This window comes from Genypterus blacodes, unplaced genomic scaffold (genome assembly GCF_046128005.1).
Source record: "Genypterus blacodes isolate CSIRO-AG114 ecotype Tasmania unplaced genomic scaffold, CSIRO-AGI_Gbla_v1 ptg000156l_1, whole genome shotgun sequence".
NCBI classification, from domain to species: domain Eukaryota; kingdom Metazoa; phylum Chordata; class Actinopteri; order Ophidiiformes; family Ophidiidae; genus Genypterus; species Genypterus blacodes.
This window is the reverse complement of record NW_027466957.1, coordinates 6,200,001-6,227,409: the sequence shown is the minus strand read 5'-3', so window position 1 is coordinate 6,227,409 and position 27,409 is coordinate 6,200,001. Positions and strand designations below refer to the sequence as shown.

The window sequence follows — 27,409 nt, the reverse complement described above, 5'->3', positions numbered from 1 at the left end:
CAACAGAAACCCAGATTTCATTATCAATTTTGGAAAGACCTTCTAAGATGATAGACAATGATGGCACCATCTGCCAAAATTCAAATATGGGAAAGTGTCTTTCTCCTATTTTTTACTTCATCATTTGCCATAAATAAAATCAGTGCAACAACATAAACTGTTTTTTTTTTACTAAATGTTTGCTACAATAGCTTTGGGATCAAATGTGTTAGGCTGCCTAACACAAAATCACTACCACAGAAATGGGGGGGGGAGGGGGGAGTGAAAAACCTACACATACCGGAATGTCCTCTGATGTTGCAATTAATCTGATGTTGAATAAATCCTCCATTAACAACAAATAATGACGATTTTCAAAGAACAAAACGACAACACTGCCGACACAAGGCAGAAACACGTGGTGACCATCTGTGGTGAAAGTCTCCAAAAGAATAAATGTAATTACTGCCTCAAAAACTGTGTGCAGGTAAATTCATCACCAAAAGTGGTGGAAAATGAGCTGCCACTAATCCGCCAAAGCTGGAGTAAACAAACATTTATAGCGTAGAAAAGCAATCCACGTTGTCCAAAATGACAAATTGGCACAACAGTACAGCTTTGGAGCACTCTAGAGCACGAAGAATTTTGTTGTATCAGCAAAATAAGTATAATAACAGTTTTCTAAATATAAATACAGCGTATTTTTCAGAAGAAAAATCAGTGTCTGCATGAAGAACAGCTCTGGCTTTTAATATTATTTATATCACAGCTTATAGTCATCTAGCATTTACTATAATTTACAATTATACTGACTAATTCACAAATGCCTACCAAAAGTCACGATGACTCAACAGATGGTAAGTAAAAAAAACAGAAGTTGCTGTTATTTCAGTATGATTGACTAATTAATCCTAATAATGTAATGTTTTGTTAATTAAGTGTGAAAACTGTCTCTATATTTCAGTGGACAAAGATCAATGTCTTGTTCCTATATGCTCTTTACTCAAGCAACCAGAATGCAATTTTGAACTTGGCATTGAGGCGATTGTTGGGAAAAGAAATCTGAAGTCACATTACAAAATAGTTGCATCAGCTGTGAAATGTTATACTTGCAAGCAACTGTAAAAGCAAACCCCTGTATGGAGAGCTGTATGGATGGACCATAAGCACTCCAACCACTCCATGTGCAACATCGGCAGAATTTACCCCAAAAGATTGATATTTGTATTTCCCCCAACAGGGAAGCACTTTGAAACCAATGCCAGTAAACTAAAACTCTTCTGTGAGGAGAAAACAGCCTTGGAGTGAGGCTGCACACTCGCTGCCCTTTACTTTGACCCTCTCTGTGCTTCAGTTTAATCAGTTTATTAAAGACCTTACAAGCTCTACTTTTCTTCAATGTGCCCGACTAAGCCTTCACCATCAGCCTCTCCGCCAAATGTGTTCACCTCAGTCTACCTGTCTCTCTATCTTTCAGAGAGACGAAGCAAATTAAATCAGACCACTTGAGTAATCATACTAGTTTCAGGATAAAAAAGCAAACTTGCAAGACGTAACCTGTAATTCTACTGGAGCACCGAAGAACGTAACAATTACTCTCAACGCAAAGTGGTGTCACTCTTGACTGTCAACTCCGGCAACAATTTCCACATCGTTCCTCCATTGCTCAAATACATTTAACTGATCTATTGCCATTTCCTCCTACCCAGGTCTCTCCCTCGTTCATCGATATATTCAGCATTTTAATGAGGTGTCGGGCGGCAACTCAGGTGATATGACAGAGCTTTCTCATCTTTGACACTACTTTAGGAACATCGTGCTCAGTTATATCCATTATTGCAAACAATGGAATAAATATCGAATAATACATTATGTATTATTGGACACTGTCTGTTTTTGATGCAACCTGTCTTTGTGTTTGATTCCCTCAAAAGGTCTACTTGCTGCCTTGTCAGATCAGTCAGCCTCAGTCGTATGATGCTTCTCCCTTTCCTGTCTTTTATCATAGAAATCATTGAGCCCTGGATTAATGCTGTTTTTCATCTTTTCCCATGTAACCCTTATCTTTGCACATCCAAAGCCTGATGAGAACATGTCCAGGAGCATATCTTACATTAGAAAAACACTCTTCCTCTTTGTTATTTATAAAGCTGTTTTTAGCTCAACTTCAGAAGCACCTTTATTTCCTCACTGCAGTGTTGATTTGGTCATGGCAGTCTTACACTCAGTTGCTTCGACTCAGTGTGAAATTTGTCATGACTGCCATCTGCTGGTAGCAAAAAGCCATTCATTCATGTCTGTGTCGTCCACTTTCGTCAAAATGTTTGCCTTCAAATCATGCTGTGCTAAATTTGCTTCTGTGCAGAGTTTACTTTTTATTAAATCACTTTCCTATACTCACACCTGCAAATCTTCTCGGACATTAAGCTCTCATCAGACGGAGATCTAAGACTTCTGGGGTGATGATCACACAGTATGTGCCAAACATACCAGAGGGAATGAGCACCCCTGATTTCCAGTGCAAACCAAACTCCGTAACCATACAAGAAGGTGAGACTCCACATTCTATAAGTACACTTAATGTGCAATATTTAAAAGAAATAAATGTCCTGTGTGCCAACGTAAAAGAGGATTTAACTGAGTATGTGATGTCTACACATTAACTTTAGGGAAATTAGCTGTTTTCAAAGCTCTGGTTAAAGGAGATCCAAAACCAGAGGTGACATGGAGAAAAGCCAAAGGAGATATTTTAGACAAGGACAAATTTCAGAGTAAATATGACAAATCATCTGGGAAATACATACTGGAGGTGAGTGACGATAATAATACTTAAACAGTACAGAAACATTCCTGAGAGTCTACTCTGGTTGTACTAAGTCTTCCTCAATGTAGTAAAACAGGTAGGGCTTGTCGGGTGACTCCAGTCTGTGTAACCTTCATGTTGCCTGTTATCTGTATCCAGATTCATAAAGTTTCTATGGCAGACATGGATACATACAAATGCTGTGCTGCGAATGAATACGGCAAGGCTGTCTGTACAGCGACATTAAATGTGTCTGAGGGTAAGAGTTACGATCAATATGTATTTATGTCTAAATTCTAGATAGACATAGATATTTACCCTGATTGTGCCTGCGGAGGGGTGTAATGTCTTTACCTGGTAGCCCAATTTCCTTCATCATCTCCTATGATTGAAGACAAATGTGAGGTTGCATGAACTGAATCTGAGATTGTGTTCTATTTTGAAGGGACGGATCCAAGTGATTTCAGAAAACTGTTGCGGAAAAGGTAAGGAAACACATATATGGTGATAATCTTTAGTTTAGCACAGTGATAAATACGGTTAGAGCTGATATCTCAACATTTATCTGATGGCTCTAGCCAATTAGAGGAAAACCAGGCCAAAACCATCGATGGGGGGACTGAAGAAGGCTTTTGGGACCTCATGCTGAATGCTGACAGGAGTGACTATGAGCGTATCTGTAAAGAGTTTGGGGTCACAGACCTGCATTTGATACTCAAGACACTTGAAGAGAAGAAAAAGGAGAGAATGGAAGAGAACTGTAAGGTATGAAGAGTACATTTTCCCAACTGACATAGTATATTAATTATCTACAGCTTGTATCAATATGTATGCATCACTTTTCGCTACCTAACAGGGAGGTGGGATTCTCTTTGAGACAGTTGGGAAGATGCAAGACTCCAGTATCGAGGATCTGATGCAAGGCGTTGGCGGTCTGAAACAAATGGATGCTGAAGAGATCAAACTCTTCACTACTAAATTCAAAAGTACGTCGACAAAGTAACAGTTGTTTCAAATAAATATTAACTGCACCGCCGGTATTCTTTTTTCACAGCGTGCTGTCGCGCAAGGAAGAAAGTACAGTCTCAATGTTTCATTTCTAATGATGTTCCACCAATGTGCTCACAACGGTGTGGTAACGTCGGCTATGTCACAGTTAATTGATCCAGTGTAATATGTGAGATATGTTGGGGGCTTAATAAATTGTGAGGGTCTACAAATGCTGAAAATCCAATTAATCATAATAGATTTGTGTGGCAGAACTGATTGGATGGCTTGTTTAATTAATTTCTTATTATGTTGCTTTGGGGTTTATGGCACGTTTTTATAGTTTCCAGCGTGGGCTTCATTATTACAATTGAAGAGGTTAAAGCCCAAGAAGGACAGGATGCCCTCTTTGAGTGTGTCCTGACACACCCACTGTCGAAGATCAAGTGGATGGGCAAAGGCAGCCTGCTGGAGGATGGGGAAAAATACAGCACGAGTGTGTCAGACAATAAACTGATCCACGGGCTACTGATCAAGGACTGCAAGCTGCAGGACAAAGGGATCTATGCTGCTGTGGCTGGCATCACATCCTGCAGCGCCTGGCTCGTTGTAGCAGGTAACACATCAAAGATACAATGCATATAAATAGGAGATACTTTTCCATTGGTGCGTGACAATGCGATTGAAAAGAGAAATGAGAAAGTCCGGTTTTCTAAAATAAAAAAGGAAACGTCTAATATATTGCTGAAGTAATTCACAGTTTTATGTCCTCCCAGCCGATAGTGACCCTGTACCTGCTGGCAAGAAGATACCCCATAAAAAGCCTGTGGCCAGAGGAGCAAAGATTGACCTTGAGAAAGTGGCCAAGGAGCAGCAAATTAAAAATCAAGAGGAAATGGAGAAAATTGTAGCAGCCATAAAATCAAAAATAGGAGCAGAACGACTGAGAGAGGAAGGGTCATTCATCACCAATGGTAGAGACGGCAAAAGAAATGTAGTCACTCGATGTGGCGCAAACAGTGCAGCAGTTAAGGACAAACATGAAGCAGCAATAGCCAGAGTGCTGTGTGGACAAACAGGGAGCAAAGATGAAATGAAGATCAAAAACTCCAGGAAAGGCAGAAAACGATCTAAATTGGCTGTTTCGAGAGTGCAGCTGAATACAGAGAACCCCGAGGATAATAAACACAACAAAGCAGGAGAGGAAGAAGAAGAAGGGGAAGAAGAAGAAGAAGAAGAAGAAGGAGAAGAAGAAGAAGAGCAGTCTGACAAGGTATCAGGTAAAGTATATATGCCTCACCAATGCATTTCAACTGACAGCACAGCAAAGAGTGACCAGAGGTAGATTAAATGTATGCTTATGATCAAAACATGTGCAACCGTTCAGCTACAGAGTGCTCATTTCAAAAGAGAAAAAAAAGTATGACAAGTATCTGAATCTGTCTTTGGACTGTTTTCATTTTCAGATGAATCGGCAGATGAAATTGACGACTCTACGGGTGCTAAGTTTACAAAGCCAATCAACCAAACTGGGGCACAGCCACGCAACAAATTGAATGGTAAGAGACAGAGGAAGCAAGTAACAATAACAATAACACAACAGCAGAGTTTAGTACTAAGAGCTTTTTCAGTCATGGTAAATATACTGTTATTTTGTGTCCCTCCACAATCCACCACAGAGAGGGATATAATATACTGTGTATTGTATCCACTGAATTGCAACTGTTGCACAGCAATTTCGCATGGGATAAATAAAGGCTGTCTTTTATCTTATCTTATGCTAGGACATAAATCAATCCTTTTTACATCAGAGAGCCTCACCAGAATCACACAGCAGCAAGTACGCCAACAAACATTGAACCAAAAGTCATGCAAACAATAATGTGATTTATTTTCTTCTTTTTTTCTATACATTTTTGCTACTTCCCACTCTTATCTGTTCTCTGTATATGTTTACCAACATGCTGTATCAAGTTAAGGATAGACCTTCTGAGTGAAAGATTAGATTGTGTCTCATTTATCAACTTTAACGCAATAGCGAACATATGATATCTCTACATATGAAAGTTAATTTGAATTAAATTACATTTCTGAAACCTTTTCAATAATACACTGCAATTTTCAATCAATTTCCATTAACTATAAGTAAGTCCACACTTGAATGTTTCAATTTTGAGGTAAAAGCACAGATGCCAGTGACCAAACTGGTTGGGACGAGAGTGAGGATGCCACTGGGTCTCCCACACAATCAAGGCGTAAAAGACAAGGGCCGCTGATTCAAGAGTTCATGATTGGTAAGTAACCAGGTGTCTTGATTGAATGATTTCAATTTCAATGACACACACACACACACACACACACACACACACACACACACAGACACACACACACACACACACACACACACACACACACACACCTCCATTTATGATGATAACTAACCACATTTGTCAAATAGGAGAGAAATGCGCCAAATCCGCAAATCAAAACAAAGAATCAAATCACTGTGGCCCTTTATCACTAACAACTCCCTGTTGTGTGTCAGATGCAGTGGTTCAGTTCATCTCCGGGTTGTCTGATGTCAATGCCATCATTGGTGAGGCTGCTGAGTTAACATGCAAGCTTAGCAGTGAAGAGTGTGAGGGAACCTGGTTCAGAGATGGCATAAAGGTCAGCTTTAAAGGTTATACGCATCCATTTTCTGGGTACTGTATCTGCGTCAGTGAAGAAATGCGTTAAGAAAATGCATTGTTTGTCATAATTTACATTTTTGAGAAATTCAGTGGTTGTGTTTGTTTGTTTGTTTGTTTGTTTGTGTCACTGCAGTTGTATGCTTTAATCAATGATGCAAGTCCTTTATTTCAGAAACTGCAGAGCCATTTTGGCTGGAAGGATTATTTACTAACATTTGTTTTGTTGTGATTTATTGATTTATGTTCATCCTAAATTGTCTGGCACATCTCCTCTCAGCTATCTACAGATGACAATTTCATTCTCACTCAAGATGGTTCAATCCATAAATTAGTCATATTACGGTGCCAGGAGGAACACTCTGGGAAATACCGTTTTGAGGCAGATGGTCGTAAAACGGAGGCGATGCTCAACATTAAAGGTTTGACAAATTTGTCATGCATATATTACTCATAATTGTTTACAAAAATCCTAATTGTTTCTTGATGAATGCAGTTGAACATGTTAAGAGAAAGGTGCATGTATTATCAGTCTGCATGGACAAAAATGGAAGCATTTATTCAGATTTCAGTTCAATACTCCATCAGTTTTTTCCGTATTCAAGATCCTCCAAGGTTGGACCCTCACGACCGGAGTGAATTCATTGAGCCTGTGACAGTTAAAGTGGGGCAGAATGCTATCTTCAAAGTGTCATTCGCTGGCCACGAACCCATAAAGATTCAGTGGTACAGAGAGGCAGAGGAGCTCCAAGATAGCACCAACATAACCATCGAAAAGTCAGTGAGCCATAGCCGGTTACTCCTGAGCAGATGTCAGAGAAGAGACACGGGAGAGGTCAAGATCAAGCTCAAGAATGAACATGGCTTCACTGAAGCAATTTCACAGCTAATTGTGCTTGGTGAGTAAAAGAGGGACAAACACAAGAAAAACATCTAACCATCCATTACCTCGCAACCACAAAATCAATCAATCAGGACTCTAATCTAAATCACTGAATGGATTGCCACATTTTACGAAGCCCACCTGTGTCTAGACAGATTTAGGTACTTAAAATATCCTGAATGCAATTTTCTTCTTCTTCCTGACAGCAAGTCCTAAACATGTTTTTTATTGTTTCAGTCTACTTGAAATAACTATAAGTAACATATTGTTGCAGCTGTCATTGCCTCCTCCAAATGACATTCCGAAGAGAAGAAATAAACTGAATAAACAAACAAACTGATTTTCAGACTAAAGACGAGCTCTGTTTGTGACGTTTCAGACAAACCTACTCCACCCCTGGGCCCTCTAGAGATATGTGAGAATTCAGCCGTATGTGTTGAATTTAAGTGGAGGCCACCAAAGGACGATGGTGGCTGTCGTGTGGTTAATTACATAATTGAACGACAGCAGGTGGGACGAAACACCTGGAAGAAAATTGGGGAGATTCTCGACGTGCCCTCCTACCGTGATACAAACGTGGAACATGGCCGAAAATATTGCTACCGTATCCGGGCAGTGACTGAGGAGGGTGTAAGTGCCGTGATGGAGACTGAGGAAATGCAAGCAGGCACATTAGGTGAGTGGTGTGACGTGTATTTAGATAAAATGATGTCAATTATTTTAAGCTTGTTTATCATTTGTGTATGTGTAGGACGTATAGGAAGAAAAACTTGTGCAAACTCTACAGCTTACAATGACAAGTAATACCAAGCATTGATGACTGTTGCACTTGTTGATAATGGGACTCAATCAATCCCAAATCAGGACTTTTGCTACACATGCCAGGCCTGTACAATAGTAGTAGAAAAACTGATAAAAAACACACACACACACACACACGTATCCTGTGCCCAAATAGGTAAAAAGACCTCAACCCAGGGGCTCAATTAAGTGGGACAATGCCACTGCCACTGGTCTGTTAAAGTCAATAACCCCGGCAAGCTGACAGGAATTACAGTATATCCTTATTATCCTTTCCAATTACCCAGCCTCCTACAAACATACAGGGTTTTCTGTCATATGAACAATAGTCTCAATGATTAAGGCCTCCAAACATAAACCAAAACAAACCCACACAAAAATAGCAACTTCCTTGTTGCTACCTCAATGTCTGCACAATAGGCTGGCTTATTCATATGCGTCTCACACTCGACTGAGGAGAACACTTACTAAAGGTTTGACAGTGGCTAGGGCCTGATCAAAACAACCACCTATGCGTACACAAGTGCAGTTTGACAGTGCCAGTGATGGCATGCACGCCAACACAGCACAGAAAGAAACAATGTGGACAGACATATCGCAAACAGACAGACGTTCACTTACTGTTTGTTGTGTGTTTCTGTTTGAAAGTCCATCTGTCAGTCTTCTTTAAAGATCCCTGCATTGCCCAGGTCCTCCTTCCCCTTCTTGCCAGTCTCAGCAGTCTGTGATCCTTAACTGGATTATATTGATCTCTTTGTCCAATAAAGTCCCCTCCAGGTCAAAGAACAGCTTTCATCCACATGCTGCTGGAGAAAAGTAAAATTTAAAATAAATAATAACAAATAAATCTTTTGCACAATCAAGTAACTTAGTCTTAGTTACTGTGGCCATTAAATCTTAGTGTCTGTTATACCAAATACATTCTATTATTGAAGTCCATATAAGGCAAATCCATATTAGTCCCAAAATACACATTATACAAATTCACATTCATGTTTGAAAGCACAATAACATGTGAACCTATTGTTGGGGGATGCATACTTGTTGGTGTTGCATACTAAAACATAACCCTTCTCCCATTTAATGCAGCATTTCCTGGCCCTCCACCTCCTCCAAAGGTGATCAGTGCCTTTAATGACTGCATAAACCTTTCCTGGGGTCCACCGAGTAAAACTGGAGGCTCACGTATCTTGGGCTACATTTTGGAGAAACGCAAGAAGGGGAGTAATCTTTGGACTGTTGTCAATGCGACGGATGAACTAATAAAAGGTTGCTGTTTTTGTTTTTTTTGCTGTCGTTCCAAACTGCAGTTGTAGAACATCTTTTTCTTCATCTTTCAACTGCTCCTGTAACAGCGATCACTCCGAATGTGATTTTCTTCTTTCTTTACTGCACCCAGAGAAGAAATACACAGTGAAAGATGTTGTAGAGGGGATGGAATATGAATTCAGAGTCACTGCCGTAAACCTGTCAGGAGCTGGTGAATTCAGCAGCCCATCAGAGTTTGTATTTGCTCGAGATCCTAAGAGTAAGTGAAGCAGCTATTTTACATAATTATACACGAAACTAGGGCTGCACCCAATGATAATTTTTTTAACGATTAATCTACAGATAATTCTTATTACGCAATATAACAATGATTTCCCCCAAAATAAATATCAAACTTATCTCATTAATATTTCAATGTTTTCTTTAATCATCTTCTCTTGAAAAAAAAACAAATGTAACAAAGTTTTGCAGTGTATTATTCCACAACTAGCCACCTTTTGACTGATAATCTCCTTTTAATCTCCAATTAAACATATTGCTTATTCAATTCGAGTAAAATGATCGCGCCAAACTGCATTCAACAACAAAAATACATGAGACGCTGGTCAGTTTGCGCTTTCGCAAGAAGTCAGTCGGTAGAGACCCGTTTGCGGCTAGCAAGGCGCAAATCAGTATGCGCTTCCGCACGTTAGCCGGCGAAGACCCGCTTGCGGCTCGCGAGCCCACGTCAGTTCGCCACTCCTGCCCACCAGGCGTGAGAACTATTTTTTGAGTTGTTGTAAGTCGGCGTGGAAGTGGGAGCTAAATGCACAACTCTTTTATTTTCATGATACTTTTGTCTTTTACCAACAAAAGAGGGATTTCTCATTTTTGTTTTGTTTCACAGAGTAACACGACAGAAGAATCTCTGAGAGGATCGTCTGTAATGTGTAGTTGCTTTTGTGTTTTGACTTACTGCATCCGTGGACCGTGGGACTTTTTTCGCCCCAGCTTGTTTTCCGGTTGCGTGCATGTCCTCACCTGGCGCGGCCATCTTACGTCATCATGGCGCGTCGGCGCACGGTCATGCAAATCGACGTATATACGTAATCGAGTAGTCGATTTACGTCGACTCGTAACCCCACCCCTACACTAAACCATAAATCTGTATAAGAAAAAAATGCAATATTTTATGTAAGAATTATAAAAATGTAAGATTTTTATTTCATGACATATTCTTCTCACCTCATCTAGAGCCTCCTGGTAAAGTTACGGGCCTGAAGGTTGTAGAAACTTCTTACTCCCACGTGGCTCTGGCGTGGACCAAACCTGAGGTGAAACCGGATGTACAGGATGAAGCAAAGGGATATTTTGTCGAGATTCGACAGGCTGACTGCATTGAATGGTCTCGCAGTAACATCAGCCCCATCATCACGACTTCCTTCTCTGTGAGAGGCCTCAAGTCCATGGACATGTACTGGCTGAGGGTAATTGCGACAAATGACGGAGGAGACGGTAGTCCCCAGGAGCTGGCCAATTACGTCCTTGCAATGCCCTCACCTGGTATGTCGCTTTCTTACTTATTTATTTTCTCTGTTCAAAAGTGGTTTTACTGTTCCACATTCTTGCAGAAAAGTGAGGTAGCCGTAAGTAGAGGGCCATGAATATGTCTAAAGCCCCTGAAAACAACAGCTCCACCTACAGTTAGTGAGGGGCTAGTCATCTGAGCTGACGTGCTTTTTTTATGGTGACAGAAATATTACAGGTCACTAAAGCACAGCAAAGTTTGTATTGATTATAACAATATTAACAAGGTTGGGGGGTGATTCAAATGGTATTCACTCTTTGCAGAACCGGTGTTTTTGTGTTTGTATCCACTATTTCAGTGAGGCCAAAGTTCACAAATCACAAGATGAAGAGTTTCATTGTGGTGAAGGCTGGAAACTCTGTGCGAATTACAATAAACTTTGAGGTGAGATTTTATAGCCATTCCATTTACTTAATTTGTGTTTTACTGTTGCTTTAATCCTAATGAGGCCAACTACTCTTCTACAAGCAAAAGAAAACAGGAAGGAATAATGATAGTTTGTTTTTAACCTTGTGAACTATGTGTAAAATAACAATATAAATGATAACTTTTGCATCCCATGTCCCTTGTGTCCAAATTCTGGGCTGAACAGAAGCTGAAAATAGCTTGGATTTAGTTTCTTTACTCAAGGACATTTCATAATCAAGTGCACAAGCCAGCCCACATGTGTATGTAGGCCGTAGATATTGAAGATGTTACTCACTCTTCAATTTAACAGGCCTCACCAATGCCAGACATTATGTGGCTGAAGGACAGTGTACCGGTGACAAGAAGAGTCACCATTAGTAACTGTGATGGCTCATCCCAGCTTCTCATTCCCTCCTCTGAGCGCTCCGATTCGGGCATCTACTCCATTTTGCTGAAAAATCTGGTAGGACAGGAGACATTCTGTACAGAGGTCAGGGTCACAGGTACAGTACAAATAAAGCTCAGGTTTGATTTATATTTCTACTTCCTTTTCTGAGGATATCTGTACAAGCGTAACACTGCAACTGATTGTTGTTTCAGATGACCCAAAGCCCCCTGGACCTGTAGAGCTGGAGGAAAATGTGCCCGGCACTGTGACAGTGATGTGGGATCCTTCTCCGGATGAGAAGCGTGATGATCGACTCCACTATATTGTATCCAAACTGGACTCTACCAAACACACATGGACCACAGTGGCAGACAGACTCTTCAATAACAAATTTAGTGTCTGCAATATCATGCATGGCAGGGAGTATCATTTCCGAGTCTACGCCAAAAACGATATGGGCATATCTGCGCCATCTGAGTCACCGACTTGGGGAATGGAGAAAAAGAAGGGTGTGTTTGTGTGTGTGGCACATAACTTGTTTTGATGAAATATAGTCACCAACAACCTCAAATAAATAATGAATAATGATTACTTCTCTTGTAGAAAAGTTTCTCGTGAGCTTACCAACCAGAAAGGAGAGCGATTTACAGTGTGCTCCAAGCTTCATTGTACCACTGAAGCTTCACACTGCACCCCAAGGCTATGAATGCTATATGAGCTGTGCAGTGAAAGGGAATCCCAAACCTCGTGTCACATGGTATCGAAATAACATCAGTATAAATACTAACACCGACTATTACATCTCTAACACGTGTGGAGTATGTTCCATGTTACTCCTGCGTGTGGGCACCGAAGACATGGGGGAGTATACGGTCAGTGCTGAGAACGCTCTAGGAAGGGCAGAATGTTCCACTGTTCTAAGTGTCAGAGGTGAGAGAGACACAGCCATGCACAGACAAACAGCTTTGAAATAAAAAAATGCTTTTAAATCCAGTGTTTCATTCGTATCTGTTTTTTATTTCCATCCAGAGTGAAGAAACTGAGGATGCCACAATAGGAGCAACATTTATTCTAAAGTTTGGTGGCTTCTCTGGCTTTTTTGCTGCCATGTACCTGTGGCACTACAAGAAAGAGATGAGATGCAATATGTATTTGTATTGAAGTGAAAATAAATGTATTTGAGTGACGACACAACAAAGAAAATATTGCATTCCTGGTTTTGTATAATTATTTCCCTGTGGAGGCATCAGTCTAAAATGAAAATGATTGAGAACATTTAAGTTTGACATGAAAGCACTCAAATCTATGCAAATTTAAACAATTATACCATATAAATCATACAATAACCTGTCAGCAAAATATAATTGCACCCCCCAGATGCGATTTAAAGGCTCATACTTGTGTTTTTTTTGCTTGTTTTGTTCATATTTTAACCAATTAACTACATGAAGATCAACCTGCAGAAACAAGAAACATCCTTCAAATGTCAAAGTGAACATCAGGCCTATCATTTATTGTCAGCAATCAAAGCCTGGCATACCCGACTACTTTCCTCAAGCACTGGAAGATAAAAAAGTGTTTGGTTATTCTTAACTTCAAGTCATTCATTATTTGTTTGTTTGTTGTAATGTCCTTTAGGCCCTAAATGTCACAAGGGGTTGCTAGGATGGTTCCATTTGTGATGTCATTTAGGGGGATTGCTAGGATGATTCCATTAATGATGTCCTTTAGGGGGGTTGCAAGGATGGTGCCATTCATGATGTTATTAACAACTGTGGTAATATCTGTAACAACTGTGACAATAAAACATGAGATTACAATGTAAATGGAAAAAAATAACATTATAAATCACCCTACGCAAATATCTGACCTCTGATCAAGGTTTCTGGCATGTTTGGTGGCGAATAGAATGGTGCTCGCCAGTCACGTCAGTCAGTGTAACCTTACTGCTGAATAAACTCCCTGAAATGGCTTCATGAGTACAGCGGCGTGTAGAATCGGGTTCCGGCCTCTGCTGGAGTATTAATAGCGCACTATGACTGGAGGAACTGCTCGATGACAAGCAGGCGGTGTCGGAGCACATGGCGGTGGCGGCGTCGGCGGTGGTAGTGGTGAAGGTGATGAAGGAGGCTCGTCCCTCCCCCTCCCCCTCCCCCTGAATGGACTAGCACGCCGCCTCCGATCCACGCCCCCCTTTCTTCCTCCTCCTCACCAGCACTCAGTCAAACGCTTTATCAGAGCGTCAGTGCGGCGTTGCGCTTCTCTATTGCGCTGTGATTAAAGCCGTCCTGTGCCGTGCCGCGCTACGCCCCTCCAGGGAGCCATCTGAAGTAAGTGACCGCTCCCCGCCTCGGCTCTGCCTCTGCTCGCCCCTCCGGCTCCTTCGATCGTCACCTCTGACCGGCTGGAACATCGTGTCCTCTTTGAAAAATGACAGCCAAGCATCGAAAGGGGAAGAACAACCACAAACATGAAGATAACTTTTTCAAAAACGATGTGCTGGAGTCCGAAGTTCGGACCGGAGGGAATAATTACGCGCTGCTCTTAGTTTTATTCCTCATCGTCGTAATTGGCGGTGCCACCGGTGCGTGGTTCTGTTTCCAGCAGCACCAAACTTTAACCTATTTAACAGACAATCTCACGGGCATGCAGATGAAGATAGTGAGGCTACAGTCGTCCCATGAGGAATTTCGACAGACAAATCACAAGGTAAGTACCCAAAACAAATATGTCGCTTATATCTATTACAACGAATCAGCTGAGCTCCTCTGGTTGCCTGTGACCTGTGACGAATAGACAATGAATCTAATTTCAGTGGCCCCATAATTGGGTCCAAACACGCGTGTGTGCATTAAGAAATGGCCTCTGCACACGCCGTCGGTGTATGCTGCCTGCTGCAAGTAGAAAGGAAAGTTAAGACTGCAGGCCTCTCTCAGATTTCCAAATGCCAAGACCCTCACTTGAGTGAGTACAAAACGCTGCTATTTCCAACAGCCAGGCAGCTGCTGACGTTTAGGTCTAATGAGGATTATGCCTGACCTACAACTGCAGGGATACTTTACCACAGTCACATTAAAACCAATCAGTATGCCAGAGCTCTATAGAAAGTGTGTGAATTACATTGTCAGCCAAGAACCAGAGAATGGTGCCAAAATAATAATAAACAAGACGGGGGTGTGCCAAGAGGCTAAATTTAGGCTGTGATTTTGATACTGAACACCAGCTGAGAGAGGCTGCTTGTCCATTTCATGATTTCTATGATTCTCTAAATAGGTCTACCTACTAGATTACGTGTACACATTTAGGAAATGTAATGATATCACTTGTTACTTTTAGTACATGTTGGTTTGACCCCCACGTACCTTTGTGACCCCCATCAGCCCAACTATTGACTCTGATAACAACAAACAACCCCACCTCCTCCTTACAGATGAGGTTCAGGTCGGGCAGTGTGGCAAGAGAATGGATGGTTGGGTGTTGAACTGCCTCATACAGATTGGCTGAATGTTCTGAGTTTGGGTCATAATGAGCATGAGTCATCAGTAAGAATGTCATTCAGGGAGGTTATCTGGACAATTTGACAGCACAAAGACCACTAAGAGGTGTAAATGTATCATGGGTGAAACTGTTTCACCTCGCTGAACGTCACTCCTTTGTGTCTCATCACAGCAGCACAATTCAGGGACTGTTGAGAACCGCCTAAATGCCCTGGAAGAGTCGTATACACTGGCAAAGAAGCAGGTTGGCATGGCCTTGGCCACAGCCGAGCAGCTCAAGACGTCTGACCTCCCGGCCCAGGTGCTGTCACTCCACACCGAGATGAACACCCGCCTGTCTGAGATGCAGCAAGCCACCGTGTCTCTGGAGCACATGAGCCAGCTGCAGAGCATTCTGAAGGAGAAGAGTGAGGCTTTCGAGGGGGTCAGGCTTCAGGTGGAGGGCCTGGGTGCTCTTAGTGCAGAATTGTCCCAAAAGGTTGAGATCTTGACAGGTAGCCTCGGACAAGCAGAAGCAAAGCTAGACGAGAGAATGGGGCAGGTTTCAATGTTAACCAGCACTATGGATGGACAGGCCTTTGAGGTTCTCAGACTGAAGGAGCAGCTGGCCACTTATCAGAGTCAGCTGGAGGCCAGCACACTGGAGATGGCTGCTGTCAGGTAGGTTTTCATAATGGAAAGGCAACTGCTTTTGTTGCAGTGGGAAAATAGCTCACCTCCTCTGACCCATAAGTTTTTGTTTACTTTGTCAAAGCCTTCATGTCTGAAAGCGTCTGTGCCCTGGACTGTCTTAGTTCTGCTCTATGCTGGTGTTTGTAGGCACCGAGCGATTACCCTACTTTGTATAAACGCTTCCATTTTAGTGATGCTTTCTGTTGCTGAATGGTTTTCATGTAGAAACTCACAAACACCCACAGGATATTGTTACTTATAGAAAGTAAATTATGTATGTTTGACAGTTTTGTAAAGGTTCTGGCTTCTCGGGGACATATTCTCTCCACAATTATAGCAGCAGATTGCCAGTTTAAAGACAAGTTGCAACACATTTCCTATGACCGCGCCTTCTCATTAGTACTAGTACAAAATTGGAAGATAATTAGCATATCATCATAGCTATAATGACACAGACTTGTGTTGTCACGTGACAGTTCCTCTCACTATGTGTGCTGTGCCTGCCTTTCAGAGAGCTGCTTCAGAATGAACCGCCCCAGGAGGTGCGGCCGCTCAGTACGGTACGTCACACTCTGAAACCTGGGTACAGCTCGTACAGCAGATTTGTCATTGTCACAATAACCAATGCAATTAAGGTCACAGATAGAAGAGTGTTGGGTATTAGGCGCAAAGTGAAATAAAGCTTTAGATGTGGTTGTATGACATGGGAATATATTTTAAAAAGTACAATCGTGACATTTTGTGACACACACACACTCATGCATTAAGGCGCACACACACACACACAAGCTTTACTATTTTTGTTCTCTGTACGCCCGGTGGGACCCATGGTGAGATTTCGTCTCATTAATTTGAAGGGGCTAATTGCTGCCATGGACCCAGATGGATTTTTATATCTACACTTGCATTTATAGATGCGGTCTTGTTTTTATGTCCGATTTTTCATTATGCTGTTCACATTGCAAACCTTAATTATTTGTTGGCCTGACTACCGCCTACTATGGTTTCATATGTTATTACCTCATCTTAGCAGGTGGATGATGCTCAGTCTGTGGAACAGGTAAATGAAGAAACAGCTCCTGCAGCTGAAGAAGAAGCGGCTGCTCCAGCTCCTTCAGAGGAAGAACCTTCAGAGCCAGAGGAGGAAGTGGAGGCAACTGCGCAAGATGAAGCTCCTGCTGAGCAGGAGGTCTCTGTGGCAGAAGACACTGCTCCTGCAGAGGAGGAAGAGCAAGAAGAATTGCCTGCCTCACCAGTGGAGGAGGAAGTGGACACAACACAAATGGATGAGGAGATGCCTGAAGAGACTGAAGTAGAGGAGGAGGCAGCTGAGGTTGAGGAAGTTTTGGAGGCGACACCAGCCAAAGAAGAGATTCAGACAACGGAAGAAGAGGAGGAGGAAGTCGTCAGCGAAAAGGAGAACGCAGTAGAGGACTCACCAGCTGAAGAGGAGCACCTCGCAGCAGAGGAAGAGGATGATGAAACAGGACCAGAGGAGCCACTGCTTGAGGAAGAGAAAGAGGAACCACAAGAGGAAGAGGAGAGCCTCAGTGAAGGAGAGGCAGAGGAGTCGCTGGGGGAAGAGGAGACTGTTGAGGAAGGAGGAGATGAGCCATTAGAAGATGCTTTACTGGAGGATGAATGTGAGTGAGAGAAGCATGGAGGAACCTACTCATTATTAGTTTTCCACAAATGAGATGTACTGTATTGACATTGTTGCAGTGGATAAAATGACTGACTTGATCCTCTGTTTGCTGTCTTGCAGAATCGTCAGCAAGGGCATGCAGAGTGCCGTTCTCACAGAGGGGAGGAGGAGGAGGGGGGGGGGGACTTTCTGAGCTTACAGTCACTGTCTATTATGGGACAAATGGGAAGGCATTTTTGATTGTTGTTTTAGGTGCAGTATGAATAGTCTGGACCTGGTCACGAGAATTTGGTCAACAACGCTGGAGTGTGAGCTGAAAACCTTGTACCTCGGAAAACACGCCTGAGACGACCGTCAAGTTAGCAAATGAGTAATTCAGGGTTCACCTGCCAATAACAACCTCAGAAGCCTTAATCTACTCAACGTGGACTGACTTGTCTTTCTGCAACTGCACGTTTTTTTGGAACTGCAATGTGAAATTTCAAGTTCAAAGTTGGGCTCTTAACTAACCTGGAAAAGAAGAAGCCAACCCCTGCAGTGTGTATTAATCTACTCAAACCAACAAATTTGTGCCCATCTTGTTTCTTACTTTTGGAAAAAAAAAAAAGCAGATGTAGAGAATGATTTTATTGTATCCCAGTTGTGCAAAAATGATCACCTGGAATAAAATAAAAGATAATTTCTGAATGTATGCAAAGAACAGAGTGCACTGTAGAGGATAGGACTTCTTTTCTTTCTTTTTTTTTTTACTTTTGAGATACGATTGTATTTGCAGTTCAGAAAATCTTGAAATACTGAAGTGTTTATTTCTCTTTATGACTTTATCAATTGCACTTCTTAAATAAGAGAATTCCTGCAAGACTGAACACAATTGGTTAAGTTAAGATCATACACTGTGGTCCAAAAACAATCAACTAACTTTCAACAATTAACAAAATCTTTTTCTCTCCGTCTTTGATAGAATATACCGATTTTGATGTAAATTTGCATCTTGAGTTTAATTCCACAAATCCTTTGGCAACCAAGACTGCAGAGACAAATTGTTAGTGCTGACAAACTAAATCCCAACCTAGTGGAAGTTTTTTTTTTTTTTTACAGTATTAATCAAAATCAAGACCTGACCAAACTATTCTGAATAGCAATATATCAAGAAACAAACACTGCCTACATGTAGCTGTCAAGGTTGCTGTGAAGTTGCTAGAGTTAATTGCTTTAGTGCATCAAACCTCAAACAGTCATGTGAGATGTGGAGATGTTTCACCCGATCCAGAGTTGCTGATTTGTTCGCGATAGATTGACATCAAACAGCAACAGTCTTAAGGAAGACTTGTTTTCTAGCAGGACAATGAGCCGATCTGTGTGAAATCAATGTCAACACTGGTCAAATTTTCTATGAATACATTTATGGAAATTTGAAGATGGAAAAAAGCAAAAAACAGACTTTCTATATAATAACGATTTTGGTTTTACAATCTAGGCTTTTGGACACCACTGTATGTTTTTATTAAGATCTGTTATTCACTTCTACAAAATGCACTGTTACTGCCAAGGCTTTGGTAACCCTCATCTCACCGTGTTTGTTTTTATAAATAAACCCTGGTCATTTTTATAAACTATAATTCTTTGTGTTCATGGTGTCTTTTGACTCGACTTTTACGTTTTCTTTTATATAACTGGGTAAGAAGTTCATAGGGAGCCCATCTTTCAGTAACACTGTCATCCTGGTCTTTGTAGCGTAGACTAGGAAATCTTCCCAGCATTCTGTAAGGAAGCTTGGAACTCATAAGTTTCCCCTTTTTAGGAAATGACAGTTATACAAAAGGCATTGTCTTCAAGCATTGTGTCATAATTGTAAAGTTTGCTTAATGAGCCAAAAATCAGGCTTCATCCATAACAGGAGGGTAGACAGTGACAGGAAAACTGATCCAAAGGGGTTAGGCAGAAAAATGAAAGGCCATTAAGGGGCATTAGTTAATTGGCTGTGTGTGTGTGTGTGTGTCTGTGCGGGTTATGGAAAACTGCATGGAATAGAATTTAATGACTGAGAAGGATCAGAGACTGATTGAAATATTGCTATGACAACAAGTAAGGGATATGTCTATTCTAATAATTACCACATATTCATATTTGGGGAGCCATCATTGTGATAGACATTTATATGTACGATATCTTGTATCTTAGTGCTTTCTCAATTATAAAAACTAGAGTCAATGACAGATGTATCCCATGTTGTCCCATGTCTGATTTCAGCAGAGTCCCCTGGGGTTTACTCATGTCACACATCAGCACAGAAAACCTTTGGTCCCTCCTGTCAGTGGTCATGTCTTTGCTGCATCAGGCCTTGCTAGACAGAACCTCTTAATTGGCTGTATGTGCATCATCCAGGAAGTTGTGCGTGCGCTCGCTCTCTCTCTCTCTCTCCCTCCCTCTCTCCCTCTCCCCCTCTCTTGCTCTCTTCACTCTGCCCTATCACAGAGTCATTTCACCCAGCCTCTCCCACTCATCACTGCTGCAGTATCTCCGCTTCCGTGTCCAACCTTCCACAGGGACCATGCAAGCATATTGTCCCAGGTAAGTTTCGGGGGTTTGGCTGACTCATGCTGTTCTATTCCTGGATCTATAATCTTACTCTAAATTCTATCTTATTTAGAGAATATGTTTGTCTGAAGGTGGAGTAACTATGATGCTGTAGGTCACTTTCAGTTTTCAAATGATGTAATGTGAGCTTGGAAGATGCTTTCGGAAGTGACTTTATCTTTTATATGTGAATCAAATAAAATGTTAAAATTCAGGAAACAGCTCATGATTGTAGTTGCTGCAATGTGGTTTGGTAGAAATGCTGACTGAAGGCTGTGAATGTTCTTAATATCTTAGAATAAAGATCTCTGGCGTGTGACATGGACAGACTCCACCCTATGTTATGTAGTTTGTATATTCTACAGATACAGCAGAATGTGTTGCTAAGCATCCTGCTCACTTCCTGTCAGGGTTCATGGTGACTCCATAATACAATCAATACAGTGTAAGAGTGAACAGGAGGAGGGAGGGCACCTCTGGGTAAAACATGAGCCTCCTCACTGGTGCTTACTCAGCCTTTCTCTCTCTCTCTCTTTGTGTCTGCATGTGTGTGTGCATGTGTGCATGTGTGTACGTGCTCGTGTGTGCTAAGCAACTGGCAGAAGTCACACTGAAAGACTTTTCCACATCATTTCAATGTTTTCTGTGTCTTAACAAGATGCAGTACAAGTTAAGCACAGTCAGTACTTAATATGATTAGTATTTAAAACCTAATCTTTGTACTTGCACTTTCACCTAAACAAACATACACAAAATATATCAAATTATTTAATTGTATCACTTATGTAATGTGTTTTATGAATGCCATTGCACATTTTTGTACCTGTGTCCCATCATAGCCTTTAAGCATTAAACAGTCCTCAGAACATTGTGTCTCTTTGTGCTGCAGGTCGTATCTGACCCCAGTCAGAGATGAAGAAGCAGAGTCTCAGAGGAAGGCCAGGTCTCGCCAAGCCAGACAGACCCGCAGGTCAACACAGGTAAAGTACAAAGGGCTTTAAGGTTAACTTGAGCTTTTATTTATCTCTTTGTTTGTCTATCGATTTTAGCCAGCGATAAATGTCTCCTGCAGGGTGTGACTCTGACAGACCTGAAGGAGGCCCAGAAGACCTGCCTGTCTCCTCAAGACACCCAGGCGGACAATGTAGGCAGCCTGGATGACAGGTCCTGTCTGAGCAAAGGCTCGATAGAGGACAGAAGGGTCCAGATCAGCCTGACAGAGTCCATGGAGTCGAAGGAATTGATCCCAAAATGGAGCAAAATCGATGAGGTTAGCAAGTTAGCTCAGGTCCATTCACAAATCAGCCTTCAGAAATAGTTTGTATGTTTTTGATAATTATTATTGTATTAGTGTTTCCTAAAATATCCTGCTTGCATACAGCAGGGGAACATTGAACCCAGGTTAGAAACCCATGCAGAGTCTCCAACATCCAGCCCTTCATATTCACCTTCTAGTGGATCCTGTGTCCTGCCTTACTGCTCCGGCACAAGCTACAGCTCTTACAGAGGTCAGAAAAGTACATCAGATATGTATTGGAGAAGTACCTCAGAAATAAGTCTAAAATACATGCAGGTGGTGAGAGGTGGTGGACAGATGAAAATCAGAACCCTGTGGAAGAAGCAGCACAGTCGGGCTTTGCCACAAACCAGCAACAGAGACACAACTGCACTGATGGAGAAACTTCAAATGAGGTCACAGAGGTATGTAGAGAAGCTTTATTTTTGAGTTTATAAGTGGAAATGGCAACAGCAGAAAAAGAAGTTAAAACAATTATCCTGTCATTTTCACCTCATACCGCTAGATGGAGCCACATATTATGAAATGTATGATCTTTCCACGTTTGACACACAGGCCTTGAATATTTACGGTTCACTTAATGTGAGCCGCTGTCTAAAAAGGTCAAATCCCTCTGAATACATACAGAAACTTTAATTGTCATTCCTCAACATTTTCATGCTCTGTTTATAACTGATACTCAAGCCTTGTTCATTTCATTGTTCTAATGAATCTATATTTATTAGTATCATTATTTTGTACAACACATATCCCATTAGAAACATTGTTCGTCACACAAAAGCTATGGAAACCTCAACAGGAGTGAAGCCCCGATGCAATATACTGAGGTTTACTGCAGTTGTGTACTGTAGATGCGTAAGTGTGGGCCCAGAAAGCCTTGTGCTGGTTAATATCTCTGAGGTGAACAGTCCACCAGCAACACACCACCCTCCCTCTCAGTTGCCATGCTTCTTCACATCACATGGCTGATGTGTCTCAACATTCCATACCATATTGGGCCAAACTGAGACACGCTTTGCTTCGTCTTAGCCTTGGATCCAAAGGGAGGCTGGATTCGTTTTCTCTTTGACCCTCTCAGCTGATACTGTCTTCCCCCACCTGTGTGTTTCATGTGGAAATTCTGTCTCTCGAACCTCCTCGCAAATTCCTCAGAGCCTCAACAGGATCCATGAGCCACAGCCCAGAGTTTCAGTAGATCCTCAGCAAACATGATGCTGATTTCTGCATTACTAAAACAGAATATATAGACATCACAACAGCTCACACAGCACAGTGAGTGTGATGGAAGAATGTAATATATCAATAGTGAGTTCCCTGCGAGCTGACAATAAGTCATTGATTCAGCTGTCCCCCATACTGGAATCTGAAGCAGAGATCTGCTGGTAACGTGAGAGTCTCTAAGCGTTAGCGAGGACTAAATCTGTCTGTGATAATCATACGGAGCAGTATGGTTTTATCAGAAGCACGACAGGCTGCCCATCACCGGCACTGACCTCTGCATGACTCCGCATGATGATCTGAACAGATTTTCCATTTTGCAGAAGAGAGAAAGACAGGTGCACAGCAAGATGGAGAAGAGATTTGATGGCTTTTAAAACTCATGATGGTGGAGGATATGATGAATAAAATGGCACAGGAAGTGAAGCTTTGCAGCCTGGATTCCTTCTTTCATCTGGATGAGGAGCTGAAAGCAATTAGATCCTGATGGAAATGCTTCCTGCTCCCTCTTACACAGCCACTCAAGACAGCTCTGGACGCCAGGGCTGTGGCTCAATAGCAGTGCCCATGCAATTACAAGAGAACCATAATATCCCATCCTGGAAGTTCTAAATGGGAGAAGCGACTCACTCAACTAGACACTGAGGATCATTTTGAAGTTGAGCAGCTGTGCCAGGGCAACCAGCCTGGATCCTCTCAGAGACAAAGGAATCCACGTTGTCACATGCATATTCACCCTCAGATGGCCTCTGAGAGTGTGTTAACGTACACACAGGATGGCAGAGACGACCAGTTTGAGGCTTCAGAACTCAAATGTATTTTATCTTAAAGTGTAGCTCAGGAAATTTCACTATATGTCCCAGTGAGATGCAGACCAGGCTTAAAGCTTTCTGCAAACTATCGACATTTCTATATATTCCTATTTCAATATCACTGTCTGTTCCTTATTTGTGTGTATCTAATTTTGAGGCAGCTTTCAAAAATCCAAACTGTGGCTGTTAAGTAGCACTAAGCCGAAGGCAGCATCACATCATTCCTGCCATTTTTGTCAAAAATGTCAGCCAGAGTTGCACTCACAAGGTTTTTTGTCCTTCTGATTTTCCTTCTCTCTTCTCTGTCCATCCTCCCATCTTTCCTACTTGCTCTGAGAAGAGTTTGGGAGCACATCCGTGCTGCAAACCTCACTAAAAAAGGAAGATAGCAGTGAGCCGGTTTGTGCAGACTGTGAGAGGAGCATAAGAGGAGGGCAGGAGTGTTTCATTATTAGACTTTTAGGTTTGGAAAAAAAGGAAAAAAGCTGAAAATTGTGACTAATCTGTATTGTAAAGGAGCCACAGCTTTGAGCCAATTGCCAAACTGAAAACCGCTGTGCTACAAAATAAGCAAGAAGAGTGTTAATTAGCTGGTAAAGTTTGGCCAGGCTGAGATTGGAAGTAGATGAAGGTTATTTTGTGAGGAGCATGTGGTACAAACGCCTGCTGTGTCAACACCAGCGTTTCCTCTCTTCACACTGTAGAATGACTTGACAGGTTGTTGTTGTTGTTGTTGCTGATGGCAACACTGCTGACCCTCGTGGATCCTGACCCGCAGAGTCCTGACTCGCCTGCCCCTCAGCCGCCATTCACATCAGAGGACAATTTTAGCCCTCAGCGCCGTCCGTCCATAGCAAAGCCCCTGGCAGGCTGCCACAGAGAGCTGCCAAAGCTGAAGAGAGCAGGGAGACGAGGGGGGGTGGAGGGACGGATAAGGGCGATCGAGCAGTGAGAGGGGAAGGAGAGAGAGAGAGCAAGAGAGGGAGGGCGATGGAGAGAGGGAGTGTGTGTATCTTGGGAGAACGAGGCAGAGTAGGGAACAAACTTTTCTCCTTTGGCTGTTTTCTTTTGGAGATAAACGCTCTTCATATTTGACCAGAGAACTCTTTTGTCGCCACAGTGGAGAAGAGAATCATTTCTTTTTATAGATTGACACTTGGTTTTCTCAGATTTTTGTGTGTGATTGTTTTGTCTTGTTGTTGTTGTTCTTTTCATTTTTTTTATCTGATTGTTGCTGCGCCGTTTGAAGGAGTGAGTGCCAATCAGCCATCATTCAGATCTCTCCAGTTTATGGGACTTGTGAACTGGACACACACACACACACACACTCACACACATACACACACACCTGCTTGCAAGGATTTCCCAAAAGCTCAGTCATGGGCATCTGCATCACTGTTGCTTGAGGGGATCTGAATCAGTGGCGCTCTTATCCGGCCACTCCAGTGAACGTGACCCGTAGACGTTGACCCGGCTCTCCGGGTGAGGCAGAGGAGATGTCATCCTACTACCCACGCGCCAAAGATCTGACTCGCACCAGGAAATCACTGTCAGATTCACCGCCGTCCTCTCCGTCACCCACAGACAAAAACTTCAGAGTAAGACCAGACAGTTTCTTTCTCTCTGTGTTCAATTCCTGACATGCATTAGTTTCATTTTAAACTCCCGATTTGACACATTTGGAGTGGAATGTGTCCATCTTGCTGTCAAATATTGTCAAAATCAGGCTGATGTCATTGATTTCTTGGGATTTTTTGCAGGTTTTCTTTTGCAGTGTATTTGATGATCTGTTATTTTCATTTTCATTAACAGGTCAAAAAAAGTCCTTCCTCTCTGACATTCCTACATGCTCATGTGCGTTTACACGGCTTGACCCTTCCGTTTATCCCCCCTGATGGAGAGCAGAATATCCACTCTGAAGCTCTGACAGCCTGACTACATTTTTGGATTGAAACATTCCCTCTGTAATTTCCTGTTATTTCTTTCTGTCTAAGTGGCTTATTCTCATGGGCGTTGTTTGAGTCCTGAGCTCCGGCTTGTTTATGTCGGCACATCAGTCGTGATAGATGTCTTCAAAGTGTAAAAAGCCAAAGAAATGAAAAGATACGAAGGATTTGATTCCGACAAACATTGGGCTTGTATGAAGTTTTCAATACTGCGCTGATGTGGATGCTGTCACACTTTCACTCCGCTGTCAAGAACTCGTCATTCCCGACTCTAGCTGCGGCATATCCATGGTGACATGAATTTTCCATGATGTCAGCCTATTCTGGATTGGCAAAGTTTTCGTGGGAGAGAAAATGCACAAGGGGGGGGGGGGGGGGGGGGGGGGGGGAATCAGGTTGATGGGGTATTTTTAGCGCTTGCCTCATTGTTTATGATGAGGGCCGGGACCTCTTTATGTTTGTTGCGCAGCTCTAGTCAGAACTAAAGCAGGAGCACATTTGCTCTGTGGGTTGCTTTATGTTGTAAGATCGGGGATTAAAAAGGCATTTTAAGGGTTGAGGTCAGAAAAGTAGTCAGAATGGATCAGTCCTAAGGAGTCTATAGGGAAGGAGGACATGGGAGAGTGAGAGGGAGAAGAAAGAGTCTCCTGCAGACCAGATCATTTGCTGATTTGACTCGGTTGTTTATCCACTGTAGCACCGCTGGATGGCCTCCATGTGTACCGACGACCACCTGGTGTGTAATGTTGCCGGCCCTGGCAGGCCATAAAACTGGAGGCTGTTGTTTACAGAGGTCCAGGGTTGAATCATGCACCCGATCAGGGTCTTTTTTTGTTGTTTCTGCTCTTCTGGTGCACCGTCCCCCCCTCTGCATCTGCTCTGCCTCACACAGTTTACTGCCACGAGGACAATTTGTGTCTGTACCGTGATTCAGCTTCACCTTGACACGAGCCACAAAATGAGTCATAAGAAGAATCACTTACTGAAAGCCCCTTTTGGTAAGAACTCATATCCAGTCTAATTAACCTCACTCCACCCACAAAGTTGCCTTGAAATGAAGATTTTCAGAGACTAGTTTTTTCCAATTTCAGAATCCTTAAAGTGTGAAATAGACCCACATTCAGGAATTAATAACCTTGACAGAGTTTGCTTCTACATGCCAAGGGCTGGATAATGATGGTGTATTCATAGTAATACTCAATTTATGCTTTAAACGCAGTCTTCATTCGCTGATCAATGAAAAGACATCAAACCCCATCAAGGGATCGCCTTATTATTAACAGCCCTCTCGGGTCCATCCTTGAATCTTCTTCTTCATTCTGGGGTCACGGGGTCTGTTTTTTCCCCCTGGATATTCTGCTTAAGCACATGACCACATAAGGCCAGGCAGCTCTGGCTCAGTTGTGTAAACATTTGCTAGAGAATCGCTCCTTTGGCCCCTGCCTGAATTATCGCCCTCCTCTGCAAATGTGAACGCTGAAGTAATTGTGCACTGTGTTCCTTTGACATAAATTGTCCTAAAACGCAAGCTGTTAACACAACCTACATCTGCTTCTCGTCTCAACACCACACAAGGAGACTGGAGTCTATTGCAGAGCGTTTCTAAACACAACTAAGTCCCATGGCTGTAATATGCGTTTCACATGAAGTGTTTAAATCTTTTCCCTGGCAAGAGAGCAACTCCTAATCTTTGGGATTTGGACACATATAACAAGAAGCTCACAGACCACCAGTGTGGCATGATATTATGTTTTCCAAGGATTAATATGACCCCTCCCCGTGTCCTTGTCCCTCTCTATCCCTGCACCCCTATCTTGCCTCTATCCTTCCTCTCTAATGAATTTCAAAAATACTTAAATGATTGTCTTGCATTCAAAATTCAACCCAACTTTGCAGTGAAACAGTACAATGCATTTTAAATGCAGTAAAGTACCTTGTGTACCTGCTCATTGATCCTCACCTGATAATGG

At 42.3% G+C, this 27,409-nt stretch overlaps 3 protein-coding genes across 7 annotated transcripts in view; all 3 read left to right on the top strand.

The window, feature by feature from the left end:
• Positions 1-2,918: 2,918 nt before the first annotated feature.
• LOC143012826 (immunoglobulin-like and fibronectin type III domain-containing protein 1) lies at positions 2,919-13,093 on the top strand. Of its 4 annotated transcripts, XM_076166147.1 has the most exons (20): positions 2,919-3,041; positions 3,228-3,267; positions 3,361-3,547; positions 3,639-3,768; positions 4,113-4,385; positions 4,546-5,049; positions 5,236-5,328; positions 5,947-6,063; positions 6,315-6,439; positions 6,740-6,881; positions 7,065-7,358; positions 7,722-8,018; positions 9,233-9,412; positions 9,543-9,671; positions 10,646-10,954; positions 11,278-11,363; positions 11,698-11,890; positions 11,988-12,284; positions 12,379-12,705; positions 12,805-13,092. In XM_076166147.1, the coding sequence occupies exons 1-20, from the start codon at positions 2,957-2,959 to the stop codon at positions 12,807-12,809; spliced, it is 3,813 nt and encodes a 1,270-aa protein (XP_076022262.1). In that variant the 5' UTR covers positions 2,919-2,956; the 3' UTR covers positions 12,810-13,092. The 4 variants fall into 4 exon arrangements, with proteins under 4 accessions (XP_076022262.1, XP_076022263.1, XP_076022265.1 ...); XM_076166148.1 differs by lacking the exon at positions 9,543-9,671 and having other exon boundaries at positions 12,805-13,093; XM_076166150.1 differs by lacking the exons at positions 12,379-12,705; positions 12,805-13,092 and having other exon boundaries at positions 11,698-11,850; positions 11,988-12,144.
• Positions 13,094-14,004: 911 nt separating this feature from the next.
• On the top strand, positions 14,005-18,303 carry LOC143012844 (uncharacterized). Its single transcript, XM_076166171.1, has 5 exons — positions 14,005-14,484; positions 15,445-15,932; positions 16,456-16,504; positions 16,975-17,587; positions 17,710-18,303. Coding segments are annotated over exons 1-5 (1,431 nt in total). The 5' UTR covers positions 14,005-14,205; the 3' UTR covers positions 17,712-18,303.
• Positions 18,304-24,466: 6,163 nt separating this feature from the next.
• The window catches only part of ppp1r12b (protein phosphatase 1, regulatory subunit 12B), a 9,179-nt gene continuing 6,236 nt past the window's right edge, over positions 24,467-27,409 (top strand). For both annotated transcript variants that reach the window (XM_076167140.1, XM_076167141.1), the window contains exon 1: positions 24,467-25,091. In XM_076167140.1, the coding sequence (XP_076023255.1) occupies positions 24,990-25,091 (102 nt within the window). In that variant the 5' untranslated portion in view covers positions 24,467-24,989. The remainder of the gene's footprint in view (positions 25,092-27,409) is intronic.

Coding starts and splice junctions, on each gene's coding strand:
- LOC143012844 (XM_076166171.1), top strand. CDS start 14,206: ATGACAGCCAAGCATCGAAAGGGGAAGAACAACCACAAACATGAAGAT. Junction 15,933..16,455: donor CTGGAGATGGCTGCTGTCAG/GTAGGTTTTCAT, acceptor CCTGCCTTTCAG/AGAGCTGCTTCAGAATGAAC. Junction 16,505..16,974: donor AGGTGCGGCCGCTCAGTACG/GTACGTCACACT, acceptor ACCTCATCTTAG/CAGGTGGATGATGCTCAGTC.
- LOC143012826 (XM_076166147.1), top strand. CDS start 2,957: ATGGCAGACATGGATACATACAAATGCTGTGCTGCGAATGAATACGGC. Junction 3,548..3,638: donor GAATGGAAGAGAACTGTAAG/GTATGAAGAGTA, acceptor GCTACCTAACAG/GGAGGTGGGATTCTCTTTGA. Junction 10,955..11,277: donor CCTTGCAATGCCCTCACCTG/GTATGTCGCTTT, acceptor CCACTATTTCAG/TGAGGCCAAAGTTCACAAAT.